Consider the following 13,611-nt stretch of genomic DNA (forward strand, 5'->3'; position numbering starts at 1 on the left):
TGTATTATTTGGGATTGCGGCTGATTAGGGGTGTGTCTAGTTAGGCTTGGCTGCCTGAGGCGATTCTCAATCAGAGTCAGGTGCTTGTCGTTGTCTCTGATTGAGAACCGTATTTAGACAGCCTGACTTTCGCTTTGTATTTTGTGGGTGTTTGTACCTGTCTCTGTGTAGTAGTCACCAGATAGGCTGTAATTAGTTTCACGTTTCATTAGTTGTTTTCGTATTTCAGTTATTTCATGTACCGTTTTCCTTCATTAAAGTCATGAGTAACCTACACGCTGCATTTCGGTCTGACTCTCTTCTTACAACAGACAAACATCTTTACAAGATGCTGCTGCTCCTGCTGATTCCATGGGTGGTGCGGGATTCTGTCACGACTAGTCAAGGTGGGTGGAATCAGGCGCAGAGAGCAAATAATGAATAGAGGTTTATTCTCCGGTGAACAACAATAAACACGGACAACCCAAAATACAAACAGGGTGAAAAATATCCAAAACAGGAAATAACAGACAAACCGGAGAAATAAAACACAAAAACACTGACAGCAGAAACGAAATGACAAATACAAACAATCCCGCAGAAAACAAGGGCGGGACAACCTACATTATATACAGATACTAATTAACTAACACACAGGTGAAAACAATCAGACAAAACCAACAGATAACCGAAAAGGGATCGGTAGTGGCTAATAGGACGGTGACGACAACCGCCGATCACAGCCCGAACGGGCAGGAGAGCCAACCTCGGCGGAAGTCGTGACAAATTCACTGATACACATATCCAAAGATGCTAGTATTTATTTGGGCAGTGGGAGTCCAATGGCTGATATCACAGAGGTGATGAGTAGCAAAGTGCTGACTAAGATAACTTGACTTCCAGAGCGATACACCGGGCGACCATTCAACGGCTGGACTGGGCGATAGGTTCCCACCATAGGCTTTCCATCAGCAAACTGAAGCCGAGAAAATGCATCAAGCTGTAGGACACAAAGATATTTTTAAAACATATTAGAAATACGGTTTTAAAAAAAATACAACTCAATAAAGACATACAAATAACAACTTTATGGACTTTATTTTGCAATACATTTACTATACACTGACAACAGGTATAGGTATAATGTCAGGTATAAAAGTGACCTAGGTAAGGTGAGGTGCATTATACACCTGTTGCCTGCTGAGAGGAATGCTATTTTTGAACACGGTCCAAACTACAGCTTCTTCACAGGGAGGTGTGGTGAGAGAGCCCTGGTAGCGGAAGTAGCTGGTCATATTACTCTGAGAGGGGATGAACATGTCCAGGGACACATCACTCAGGGTAGTGTTGGAGCCTAGAGGTGGACACAATAAAGACCATGGAACAAATACAGGGTAAAACTATCTTAAGTGGCCCCTGTGGAACTACACAGTAACAATTTAAGGTGAAGTGTTGCCCAATACAGTTTATGTTGAGACCTGTAAATGGTCTACAAAATAGGCTACTGTTCATATTACTAATAGCTTTATCGAAGACACTGTGGTTAAAAAAACAAGGGTTTTATTACTTTGTATCTAAACTATCAGCACGCTATCACATAGGCCTATCCCTGTGTGATCAGGAACATGCATCATTTAGTACCTGGATCCATGCTATAAAAGATACATAACAATGATTGTTGTCTATAAGCTGACTTACTGGGCATATTGATTGAGTTCAGAGCATTTATGATGGATTCATATTTTTTGTTGGAGCTTCCCGATTGCTGAAAATATAAGAGATATTATCAGGATTATCAGAGAGTATCATTTATCAAAGGTCATATAAATCCCATTTTGTCATGTTGTAGAACATTTTGTAAGATGAAGCTGAAAAATACCTCGTAAAAGAATCCTAGAACTCCAACCCCTGCAAGGTCTTTCAGAGCTTCATCCAAAGAGTTGTACTCCTCTTTTATACTTACTATATGCAGCTGTTGACATCAAGAGATCATCAAGAGATCAAGAGATATTGACAAATATGTCAAAGATTGCAATAAATGTGAATTTGCTAAAGTGTACATTAATGTGATTTATGTATAATTACTGTACACATAATGTAGTTCCCAAAAGTTAAATTAGAATGGCTGATCTGAATGCTCATTTAAATTCATCAAGTAAGTAGTACAACATTCACTTGGTATCCTATTCTACAGGCATAGTGCGAATGAACACAAACTTATCATCATCATCATCAGCATAGCGTCTTGATTCTTCTTTTCTTTCCTATTAGCCATGTGTGGGATAATAATAACCTTAAGGCCCGTCATTATAACTCCTTTCCCCCAGCATGGGGGGTTCGATGCTAGCTGCCTAGCATAGGGATATCTGTCATCAGATATCTGTATCTGTCACCTACCCCAAATTATTCAAAATTCCATATTGCATTCTGTCTCTGTTTTCCATTCAGTTAAGCCTGTACTCGATTGAACTGTATCTAAAAGACCTAAAAATATGTGATAATCATAAATAAATATCAGGAGTTTTAAAATACATGGTGTATTATGGGAATGTTTCCTTTATTTTGGTCATCAAACCTCCATGGGATATCGTTCTCCATCGATGGTGTGTTCGGATCCAGGGCCTCCATCCTTGCCCAAGTGCAGGTGGAGCTGTATTGCCTTGTATGGCACAGCCAGATCTCCACCCTGTACTTTTGCTGTGGCAGGCAGGTCCACTTGAACTGCAGAGAGATGAAAGCTTTAGTCCATCTAAAATGAGATATATAGAGTCCAAGGACCTTTGCATGTACTGTACTATTGTAATGTTAAGCCAATGTTATGGAGCTTTGAGCTTAAATCAGATCTGTGAAATATCAAGGCATTGAGTGAATAAGCCTTGCTATTTGTGTTCAATTCAACTACAATACACCATGCTGATAATAGTGTATCATTTGCAGGGTGGTTCTGTACTGTAAATGTAAATGTAGCATCTATATCAGGGGCCCACGACCCCATTTTAAAATCTGAAAATTCTCCCCGCCCTAACCATGTGAAAATGATTATGTAAATAACAGCCAATGTTTACTTTTAATTTGGAGCTATGGCAGTCAATTGAAAAACATTGTAACAATATTTCTGATTGTCTTCTCAACTTACCATCACATACTTTTAACGTGAGGCTATGACAGTCAATTGCAAATGAGTCTGACATAATGTTGCTTATCTCACCACCACTAATGAGATGGGTGTGGCTTGATGCATGTCATGCTGGAGCTCCTCAAAGTCAGGAGGCGTGGTTGACAGTACGCACCTCATCTCTGCTGTCACATCCAGCCTGGATCGATATTTGGTTTTAATGCAGACGAGAGCAATGAATCCAGCTTCACTAATATGAGTTGGTAAAGAGTACCATGAGTTTTAATGCTCAGAGGGAGGCAACAGGGTATTCCTTTGTAGTGACCCGTGAATGCGTTGTCTGCAGCATTCGGTCACATGACATCTCGATCAGCTGTTCAATTTCAGTTACCGACATGTCAACAGAGACAGGATCACACACTCAAATGGATTGGGAAGTAGGTCACAAGGTGCTCTTCCAAGAGTTGGAGGTGAGCAGTCATCACTCGTGTGGGACACTTACTGATGCTGTTGTCTGTTAGAAACATGCACAGCTGAGGGAAGGGGGCATGGTTCGCTTTTGACTCTACAATAATAATAATTTCCTCTGAATCCACTGATTCAGTCTCTCACTCATCTGTAGAATGTTTTTGTATTTCCCCTGCATGCTTGCGTCGTTCAGTTTCCCAAATATGTCTGTTACATAGGCAAGGAGACACATTATCTTTTCATTAAACAGAAAGTCAACCAAGTCTGTTTTTTTTACATCCATTGTGAATGACAACAGTTCCTATCTCAATACAAAAAAATCTTTCCAACACTCCCCCTTGGTAACCACTAAGCCTCGTGTGAAATAAAACATTGTCCTGCTCTGATCCTACATGCCCACATTGTGTTGTGAACAGGCATGTGTGCAATGGATGTGGTTTGATGTAGTTTACAATCGAAGTTACCTGCTGCAGTATATCTCAGAGTTCTGTGCCCAACTTTTTTGCCGCCAGTTGCTCTCGGTGTATCATACAATGTGTCCATATGACAGAGGGAGACACATTCATAACTAGAGTGCAGAGGCCTGCCCGTCGTCCTGCCATAGATGGTGCCCCATCTGTGCAAAAGCCCACAATTCAATCCCAAGGAATCGGTTTTCCCCCTGATCTTAGGGAGCTCTCTGGTTGAATTTTGTCTTTGAATAATTCTCATTTAGATATTTAAGGTTAACCACATTACAATGCTTTTGAGATACAAAGATATTATAAAATTGGTTTTTCTTCAGGATTTGGTCAATTCTCCTGCGACCGCATGTTCATATTATGCTACCCCTTGTTTGGGAACCACTGATTTATATAGAAATTATTATTATTATTACAATTGTTTGTTTGTTTACCCCTTTTTTTCTCCAATTGGTAGTTACAGTCTTGTCCCATCGCTGCAACTCCCCTACAGACTTGGGAGACGCGAAGGTCGAGAGCCATGCGTCCTCCAAAACACAACCAAGCCGAAAGGCTTCTTGACACACTGCTCGATTAACCCGGAAGCCAGGCACACCAACATGTCAGTGGAAACACCGTCCAACTGGCAACCATGTTAGCGTGCATGCTCCTGGCCCGCCACAGGAGTCGCTAGAGCACGATGTGACAAGGAAATCCCGGCCGTCCAAAGTCTCCCCTAACCCCGGACGATGCTGGGCCAATTGTGCGTCGCCTCATGGGTCTCCCGGTTGTGGCCAGCTGCGACACAGCCCAGGATCGAACCCAGATCTGTAGTGATACCTCAAGCACTGCAGTGCCCTAGAGCGCTGCGCCACTCAGGAGGCTGATTTACATAGAAACTCACCAGTGTGACCATTGTTTGTGATGAGACTGTGGAAGGCCTCTTGGTACCCAGCGAATGTGAATGGTGTAAGGCGTCCATCTGGTAGAGTTCTTCTTGTCACAATGTTAATGGGGGACTGGGCTTTTCCGCCACAAGCCCCAGCAACCGTAGTCCAACCATCAGGTCCTTCACATGAGCAACGAGACAGAACATTGGTTATGTTTAAGAACTTTGATCCCAATGGGTATTTTAGCATATGTACTGAATATATAGGGTTTACCTGTGCAGTTGCCACCACATGTAACCTGGGACTGGTAGCACCAATCTGGAGAAGGGTTTTTTTGGACATTAACCATTTTTTCCCATTGAATGCAATGTATTGACAATGTCATATATTGTGAAGTTTTCCTTTTTGAAAAAATGTGACAGGATGACGTTTTCCTATGATATCATGTTAGGACATCATGAATCAACCAATGGCATAAATAAATGTTGCTTGAGAATTTAACTTCCTAAATAAAAAATAAATGACATAAGATGTGTTGTAAAGTCCAATGTTATGGTTACCTTTGTCAATCAGATAGGCAGCTGTAAAGGAACACAATTTTAGTGGCTTTTGACAGAGACCATTACTCCAAGGCAAACAACCACAGAGGCAGGCCAAAGTACAATCAAAAGTTATTGATTATAAATCCAGCTTTTACAACAATGACAATACACAGTATCACTATGGTTCAATTAGAAACGTATAAGGGGCTAGGATTTAGGGCTAACTATGAGAACCGGCGCAAACTAACACAACAGTTGATTCACTCATGGAGAAGTGGCCAATGTTTGTTCGTCCGGTTCTTTCCGAGCAGGGTTCATTCGTTCAACTCTACCCGAACAGGGTTCATTAGTCGATGGCTGGTTTGGTCATCAATGGCAGATTTGGTTGTCGTTGCTGCTTGCTGGACTGTGTCTTGCTCTACGACAGGCCTGCTGGGTTGTAGCGTCAGGCGTGTCAGCATGTTCTGGCCAATAATTGGAGTCATACTTACACACTGGAATTAAGCTCTTTACTTTAGTAGTGCTATTGATATCGTTGTGATTTGTGTCTTTTCCCCAGAGCAGGTGGATATTGGAGAGGAGCAGCAGCAACGAGGTGGACGTCCGTCAGTCGAGATTCCATGTGTTATTTCATGGCTTTGATGTATTCACTATTTTTCTACAATGTAGAAAATAGTAAAAATAAAGAAAACCCCTTGAATGAGAAGGTGTGTCCAGACTTTTGACTGGTACTGTATATTTTACTCTGTTTGAGAAGATTGCCACATCCCTAACATGGCCGCACGATATCTGGTCACTGCTCCTCCAAAGTGTTCTTGTGAGAAAAGCTCAGAATCTGTATGCCGCTTTATCTCTTGATCAGAGTTCAGATTATGACACTGTTAAAGCTGCTATCCTTAGGGCTTATGAGTTGGTCCCAGAGGCATATAGACAACAGTTCTGTAAATTGTGAAAGACACAATTACAAAGTCATGTTGAATTCGCAAGGAAACAAGCATGTATTTTTGATCGGTGATGTGGTTCACAAGAGGTCAAAGACCTTGAGGATTTAAAGACACATACTCCTCGGACAGTTCAAGAATTGCCTTCACGAAAGGGTTGCTACCTTTGTCGTAACTGGCTCTGTCGTAACTGGCCGCGACCGGGAGGTCTGTGGGGCGACGCACAATTGGCCTAGCGTCGTCCGGGTTAGGGAGGGCTTGGTCGGTAGGGATGTCCTTGTCTCATTGCGCACCAGCGACTTCTGTTGCGGGCCGGGCACAGTGAGCGCTAACCAAGGTTGCCACGTGCACACTGTACCCTCTGACACATTGCTGCGGCTGGCTTCCAGGTTGGATGCGCGCTGTGTTAAGAATCAGTACGGCTGGTTGGGTTGTGTATCGGAGGACGCATGACTTTCAACCTTAGTCTCTCCCAAGCCCGTACGGGAGTTGTAGCGATGAGACAAGATAGTAGCTACTACAACAATTGGATACCACGAAATTGGGGAGAAAAAAGGTGGTAAAATTCAAAAAAAAAGAAAAAGAAAAGGGTTGTGTTAATTTTGGGCAACAATTTGGCTGGCAGGAATGTTGTGTCAAATCCTGTCATTTGTAGGGAACCCAGAGTGGAGGAACCTGGCGGGTTATCGGAAAAGTACCCTAGAGTGTTCCCAGCATATGCCGTTACATGTGTTATGTCTAAGAAGAAAGCCGAAAGCCAATTTAGTATTGAGGAGGATGTCACTTTGATTCCACCATGTTCAATCTGTCTAAGACGTTTATGTGTGGTCCTAATTTTGGTAAACCTCCTGAGTTGGCCTCTTCTTTGAAAACCCCAAAGGTGAGCAAATTTGTATCACCTCTGACAGAAGAGAGGGTCCCTACAATAGACACCGATGTCTAATAAGCAGCTCATTGATGAACAGAGTAAAGATGTTTCCCTCGCCTCTCATTTTATTAAGTTGATATGTCCAGAGGAGGAGTTTGATGAAGAGTTTGATGGGTTACTTTGACAGAGATGTTCTGATGAGGAAATGGCATTCTTGCACCACTTCTGGGTAAGACGATTGGCCCAGTGTCTCAAAATTGTCAATCCAGTTACACTTTGACAAGAGATACTGAGGTTGGCTGATGATGGTAGTATGGCTGGTCAATAAGACCATATCTTGGGTAACCATGACCATGACCATATCTTGGGTAACTTTTTTTTGGCCTGGTCTGAAACAGGATGTTCTGGTTTACTGTTTAATCCTGTAACGTTTGCCAGCGGACAGGTAAACTGAACCAAGCTGTACCGGTTGCACCTTTGCAGCCTATTCCTGATTTTGACTAACCTTTCAGCAGTGGACTATGTTGGTCCTTTGCCCAAAGCAAAGAGTGGTAACCAGTTTCTCTTAACTATCATGTATGCTGCCACTTGTTTCCCTGAGACCATTCCAGTGAGGAAAATCCCGACTCCCAGTATGGTTAAGACTCTTGTGAAATAATTAAATTTTTCTGCCAATCAAACAACATGTCTATCGAGTGATTCCTGAAAAGATAGAAAAAATCTGCAGTGAAGTGGAGTTCATGCTTGAGCATGGCATTGCACAACATGGCAACAGTCCGTGGAGTTCACCCTATAAATTAGTAACTAAGGCAGATGGGCCTCTGTAGTTTTGTTCAGATTTTTTGCAAACTCAATGCAATTACTAAGTCAGACTCGTACCCTTTGCCCCGGGCCACGATTGTGTGGGCCGTGTTGGCGCTGCCAAGTACGTTAGTTAGTTCAACCTATTGAAGGGATATTGGCAGGTCCCTCTAACTGAGCGTACCTGTCACGCCTGTATTTTGTGTTTTCGTTATATGTTTGGTCAGGCCAGGGTGTGACATGGGTTTATATGTTGTGGTTCGTATTGGGGTTTTTGTAATTATTGGGATTACGGCTGAGTAGGGGTGTTGCATAGGCTTGGCTGCCTGAGGCGGTTCTCAATCAGAGTCAGGTGATTCTCTTTGTCTCTGATTGGGAACCGTATTTAGGTAGCCTGGGTTTCGCTTTGTATTTCGTGGGTGATTGTTCCTGTCTCTGTGTAGTTTCACCAGATAGGCTGTAATTAGGTTTCACGTTCCGTTTGTTGTTTTTGTATTTTGTTTAGTTATTTCATGTGTCGCTTTTTCATTAAAGTCATGAGTAACCACCACGCTGCGTTTCGGTCCGACTCTCTTTCTACAAACGAAGAACGACGTTACAGAATCACCCACCACACTCGGACCGAGCAGCGTGTTAACAGGCAGCAGCGAAGGGAGGACGTTATGGACAGCAGAGGCATGGAGTATACGACGTGGGAAGAAATAGACAGGTGGGCGGCCGACCCAGAGAGAATGCCGGAGCCCGCCTGGGATTCGCTGGAGCAGTGCGAAGAAGGCTATAGGAGAATGGAGTCGAAAAGAAAGACACGGCAGCGCAGAGCGAAACCCGAAAGGCACCCCCAAATATTTATTGGGGGAGGGCTCAGGGAGAGAGTAGCAGAGTCAGGAGTCAGACCTGAGCCTACTCTCCCTGTTAATTGTGAGGAGCAGCGATCAAAGGACTTCTGGACTTGGGAGGAGATATTAGATGGAAAAGGACCCAGGGCTCAGCCTGGAGAATATCGCTGTCCCAAGGAAGAACTAGAGGCGGCTAAAGCGGAGAGGCGCTGGTATGAGGAGGCAGCATGGCGACGCGGATGGAAGCCCGAAAAGCAGCCCCAAAAAATTATTGGGGGGGGGGGCTTAAAGGGAGTATGGCTATGCCAGGTAGGAGACCTGCGCAAACTCCCTGTGCTTACCGGTGGGCTAGAGAGACCGGGCAGACACCGTGTTATGCTATGGAGCGCACAGTGTTTCCAGTGCGAGTGCATAGCCCGGTGCGGTTCATACCAGCCCTTCGTATTGGCCGGGCTAGAGTGGGCATCCAGCCAGGTAAGCTTGGGCAGCCTCTGTGCTCAAGAGCTCCAGTGCACCTGCACGGTCCGGTCTATCCAGAGCCACCTCCACACACCAGTCCTCCGGTAGCAGCTCCCCGCACCAGGCTTCCTGTGCGTGTCCTCGCTCCAGTATCACCAGTGCCAGCACCACGCATCAGGCCTACAGTCCGCCTCGCCTCTCCTGTGCTGTCGGAGCCTTTCTCCTCTCCTGCGCTACCGGAGTCTCCTGTCTGTTCAGCGCTCTCAGAGCCTTCCTTCCATCCTGCGCTGTCGGAGTCTCCCGCCTGTTCAGCGCTATCAGAGCCTTCCTCCTCTACAGCGCTGCCGGAGCCTCCTGCCTGTTCGGAGCAACCTGAGCTGCCAGTCTGCAGAGAGCTGTCAGTCTGCAAGGTGCTGTCAGTCTGCATGAAGCAACCAGAGCTGTCAGTCTGCAAAGAGCTGCCAGTCTGCAAGGAGCTGTCAGTCTGCAAGGAGCTGCCAGTCTGCAGGGTGCTGTCAGCCTGCATGGAGCAGTCAGAGCTGTCAGTCTGTATGAAGCAGCCAGAGCTGTCAGTCTGCAAAGAGCTGCCAGTCTGCAAGGAGCTGTCAGTCTGCAAGGAGCTGTCAGTCTGCAAGGAGCTGTCAGTCTGCAGGGTGCTGTCAGCCTGCATGGAGCAGTCAGAGCTGTCAGTCTGCAAGGAGCTGTCAGCCTGCAAGGAGCTGTCAGTCTGCAAGGAGCTGCCAGTCTGCAGGGTGCTGTCAGCCTGCATGGAGCAGTCAGAGCTGTCAGTCTGCATGAAGCAGCCAGAGCTGCCAGTCTGCAGGGTGCTGTCAGCCTGCATGGAGCAGTCAGAGCTGTCAGCCTGCATGGAGCAGTCAGAGCTGTCAGTCTGTATGAAGCAGCCAGAGCTGTCAGTCTGCATAAAGCAGCCAGAGCTGCCAGTCTGCAAAGAGCTGTCAGTCTGCAAGGAGCTGCCAGTCTGCAAGGAGCTGTCAGTCTGCAAGGAGCTGCCAGTCTGCAGGGTGCTGTCAGCCTGCATGGAGCAGTCAGAGCTGTCAGTCTGCAAGGAGCTGTCAGCCTGCATAGAGCAGCTAGATCCGCCAGTCAGCCATGATCTTCTAGATCTGCCAGTCAACCAGATTCTTCCAGATCTGCCAGTCAACCAGTCTCTTCCAGATCTGCCAGTCAACCAGTCTCTTCCAGATCTGCCAGTCTGCATAGAGCAGCTAGATCTGCCAGTCAGCCATGATCTTCTAGATCTGCCAGTCAACCAGATTCTGCCAGTCAACCAGAATCTTCCAGATCTGCTAGTCAACCTGAATCTTCCAGATCCGCCAGCCAGCCAGGATCTACCGGATCCTACTACCTACCTGAGCTTCATCTCAGTACTGGGCTTCCTCTCAGTACTGGGCTTCCTCTCAGTGCTGGGCTTTCTCTCAGTACTGGGCTTCCCCTCAGTTCCGGGCTGCCCCTCAGTTCCGGGCTGCCCCTCAGTTCCGGGCTGCCCCTCAGTCTCGAGCTGCCCCTCAGTCCCGAGCTGCCCCTCAGTCCCGAGCTGCCTCAGTCCCGAGCTGCCCCTCAGACCCGAGCTGTCCCTCAGTCACGAGCTGCTCCTCAGTTCTGTGGGGTTCTGGGTGAGGACTATTAGGCCATGGTCGGCGGCGAGGGTGGATTATCCCAGGACGCGAAGGGGAGGAACTAGGACATTAATGGAGTGTGGTCCACATCCCGAGCCGGAACCGCCACCATGGACAGACGCCCACCCGGACCCTCCCTATGGTTTTGAGGTGCGTCCGGGAGTCCGCACCTTAGGGGGGTTCTGTCACGCCTTGGTCATTGTATTTTGTGTTTTCGTTATATGTTTGGTCAGGCCAGGGTGTGACATGGGTTTATATGTTGTGGTTAATATTGGGGTTTTTGTAATTATTGGGATTACGGCTGAGTAGGGGTGTTGCATAGGCTTGGCTGCTTGAGGCGGTCCTCAATCAGAGTCAGGTGATTCTCATTGTCTCTGATTGGGAACCGTATTTAGGTAGCCTGGGTTTCGCTTTGTATTTCGTGGGTGATTGTTCCTGTCTCTGTGTAGTTTCACCAGATAGGCTGTAATTAGGTTTCATGTTCCGTTTGTTGTTTTTGTATTTTGTTTAGTTATTTCATTTGTCACTTTTTCATTAAAGTCATGAGTAACCATCACGCTGTGTTTCGGTCCGACTCTCTTTCTACAAACGAAGAACGACGTTACAGTACCAAAGAGCTGTCTGCTTTTGTCACTCCTGATGGTTAATTTTCCTACCTTCATCTTCCATTTGGTTTGAGAAATGCCGGAGCCATGTTTCAAAGGCTCATGCACATAGTGCTACGTGGTCTGGAAAATGCAGAGGCGTATTTTGACGATGTGGTTGTATTTAATGTCCCCTGGCCAGAACACCTTCAGAACATTGAGTCTGTTCGAATCAATTTTTCCCTGCCAACTTGACAGTGAACCTGTCAGAGTGAAATCGCCCAAGCATCAGAGAAGTATCTTGTGATGGTGGTCGGGCAAGGGACGGTCCAACCGGTCTTGCGAAAGTGGAGGCCCTTAATAATAACCTTCCAGTGCACAGATTCTTGGGAATGGCTGGCTACTACCGGGCATTTTGCAAGAACTTGCCCAGCATGTTGCTCCAATTACAGTTTTGACCAATCAGAACGTCGTTTTCCGTTGGAGCCTAGACTGTCGGGAGACTTTTAAGAAGACAAAGACTCTTTTGGTCTCTGTATCAGTGCTAGCTGTTCTGGATTTCCATTGTCTATTTGCTTTGAACGCCAAATGCCAGCAATGTAGGAGCAGGTGTGGTGCTTCCACAGAAAGAGTACAACAATATCGAGCACCCTGTGGGGTAATTTTCAAAGAAATGGGCCTCATATCAGAAAAACTACTTGACTATCGAGAAGGATTCACTCACTTTGGCACTCTTCAGCACATTGAGGTTTATGTATTGGTCTCTACCCCTCTTGTGGTCTATACCAATCATAACCCTCTTATTTTCCTGCGAAAGACACACTCCACGAATCACCGACTCCTTTGCAAGAGTCTCATATTTCAGGAGTTTCCCCTTGAAATCAGACATGTCCTTGATAAGGACAACTTGGTTGCTGATTGTATTTCAAGGGTGGGCAGTCAATAAGTTTAGTGTTTTGTGTTTAGCCAGTGTGTAGCTCTGGCACACATTTTGTTTTGGCTGCACATTTTGGCGTACTGGAGACGAGTTTTGTTGGGGATGAGAGTTACAGAAAGTTACAAACATCAAAATGTACCTGTTTTTCAAAATGTCAGATTTTTAGGCAGCTATATAAAAATAAATAAGTGAAAAAAGTTATAGAAAAATGTATAAAAAAGAAGAGATCTGTTTTGTCATGTATGAGAGACCGCCAGTTATCATATATTTTATTGGAGAAAGTGATACATTTAAGTTTATTTTATAAAATGATGTTGTTTTCTGTTGGTAAAATATGGGATATATTTGCTGTCTTACCTGGAAAGGTGTTATAGGCTTTGGGGTCTTGCACAATGTAGTTTTTGATTTCAAGGTTGGTTCTGTTTAGGTGTGGGCTTGCTCTGATTGGTCGTTGGTCAGGATGTGTTGCACCTGTCCCCTCGTTAGTCAGTCGTTAGTTTCACCTGTGCTGGTTTGATCCACTTGCTCAATACTATAAATTGGTGTGATGTTTTTTTGGGGGGGTTTAGTGGGCACTTATGGTGGGTTTCTTTTAGGACCCAGACTATTGTTGCTAGTCAATTTTTAGTGGACACCCCCATGAGTGTCTTTGAGAACCCCCCCTAAAACCCCACCTGTTTCGTTTTGGTTGCCGTGGCTTATTTGTTAGTTCCCTATTTCTGTTAAGATATTTTATGATATTTTATGTTTTTTTGTATTTATTCATGCAATTCCATGGTATTTATTGTGAAGCTGCAAAGTACCAAGCGTTTGGTTTGTAGGATATTTAACTAGTTATTTTCCACTCAAGCATAGCTTTGCTGTAGTTTAATTTATTTCAGTAAGGAATAACTTAAGGTTTAGCTAACTACATTTTCACTGAAGCTTCCCAAACATTGTATACCCAATGCCAATTACACAAATACATCAAGTTTCAACCCCTTTTAGGTACTAAGATTGAATAAATCAAACAATTTAAAAAACTCACCTGCCCCTTGAATCTTCACAATGATGGTGAAGAAAAAAAATAAGTAAATGCATTGTGATTTATGTTTGCTTATGTCAAATTCAATCA

The 13,611-nt window shown here is 45.0% G+C and overlaps 1 protein-coding gene across 1 annotated transcript; it reads right to left on the reverse strand.

Moving 5' to 3' along the window:
• Positions 1-420: 420 nt before the first annotated feature.
• Positions 421-13,603, reverse strand: LOC124004925 (carbonic anhydrase 4-like; the record flags this gene model as incomplete). The annotated part of the gene is made up of 9 exons (XM_046313736.1): positions 421-979; positions 1,170-1,333; positions 1,678-1,744; positions 1,859-1,951; positions 2,555-2,700; positions 4,907-5,071; positions 5,166-5,210; positions 5,453-5,473; positions 13,525-13,603. Coding segments are annotated over 9 exons (960 nt in total), but the record flags the coding sequence as incomplete, so codon positions are not given.
• Positions 13,604-13,611: the final 8 nt, after the last annotated feature.

The sequence above is a fragment of the Oncorhynchus gorbuscha genome, linkage group LG19 (genome assembly GCF_021184085.1).
Source record: "Oncorhynchus gorbuscha isolate QuinsamMale2020 ecotype Even-year linkage group LG19, OgorEven_v1.0, whole genome shotgun sequence".
Lineage (NCBI taxonomy): Eukaryota > Metazoa > Chordata > Actinopteri > Salmoniformes > Salmonidae > Oncorhynchus > Oncorhynchus gorbuscha.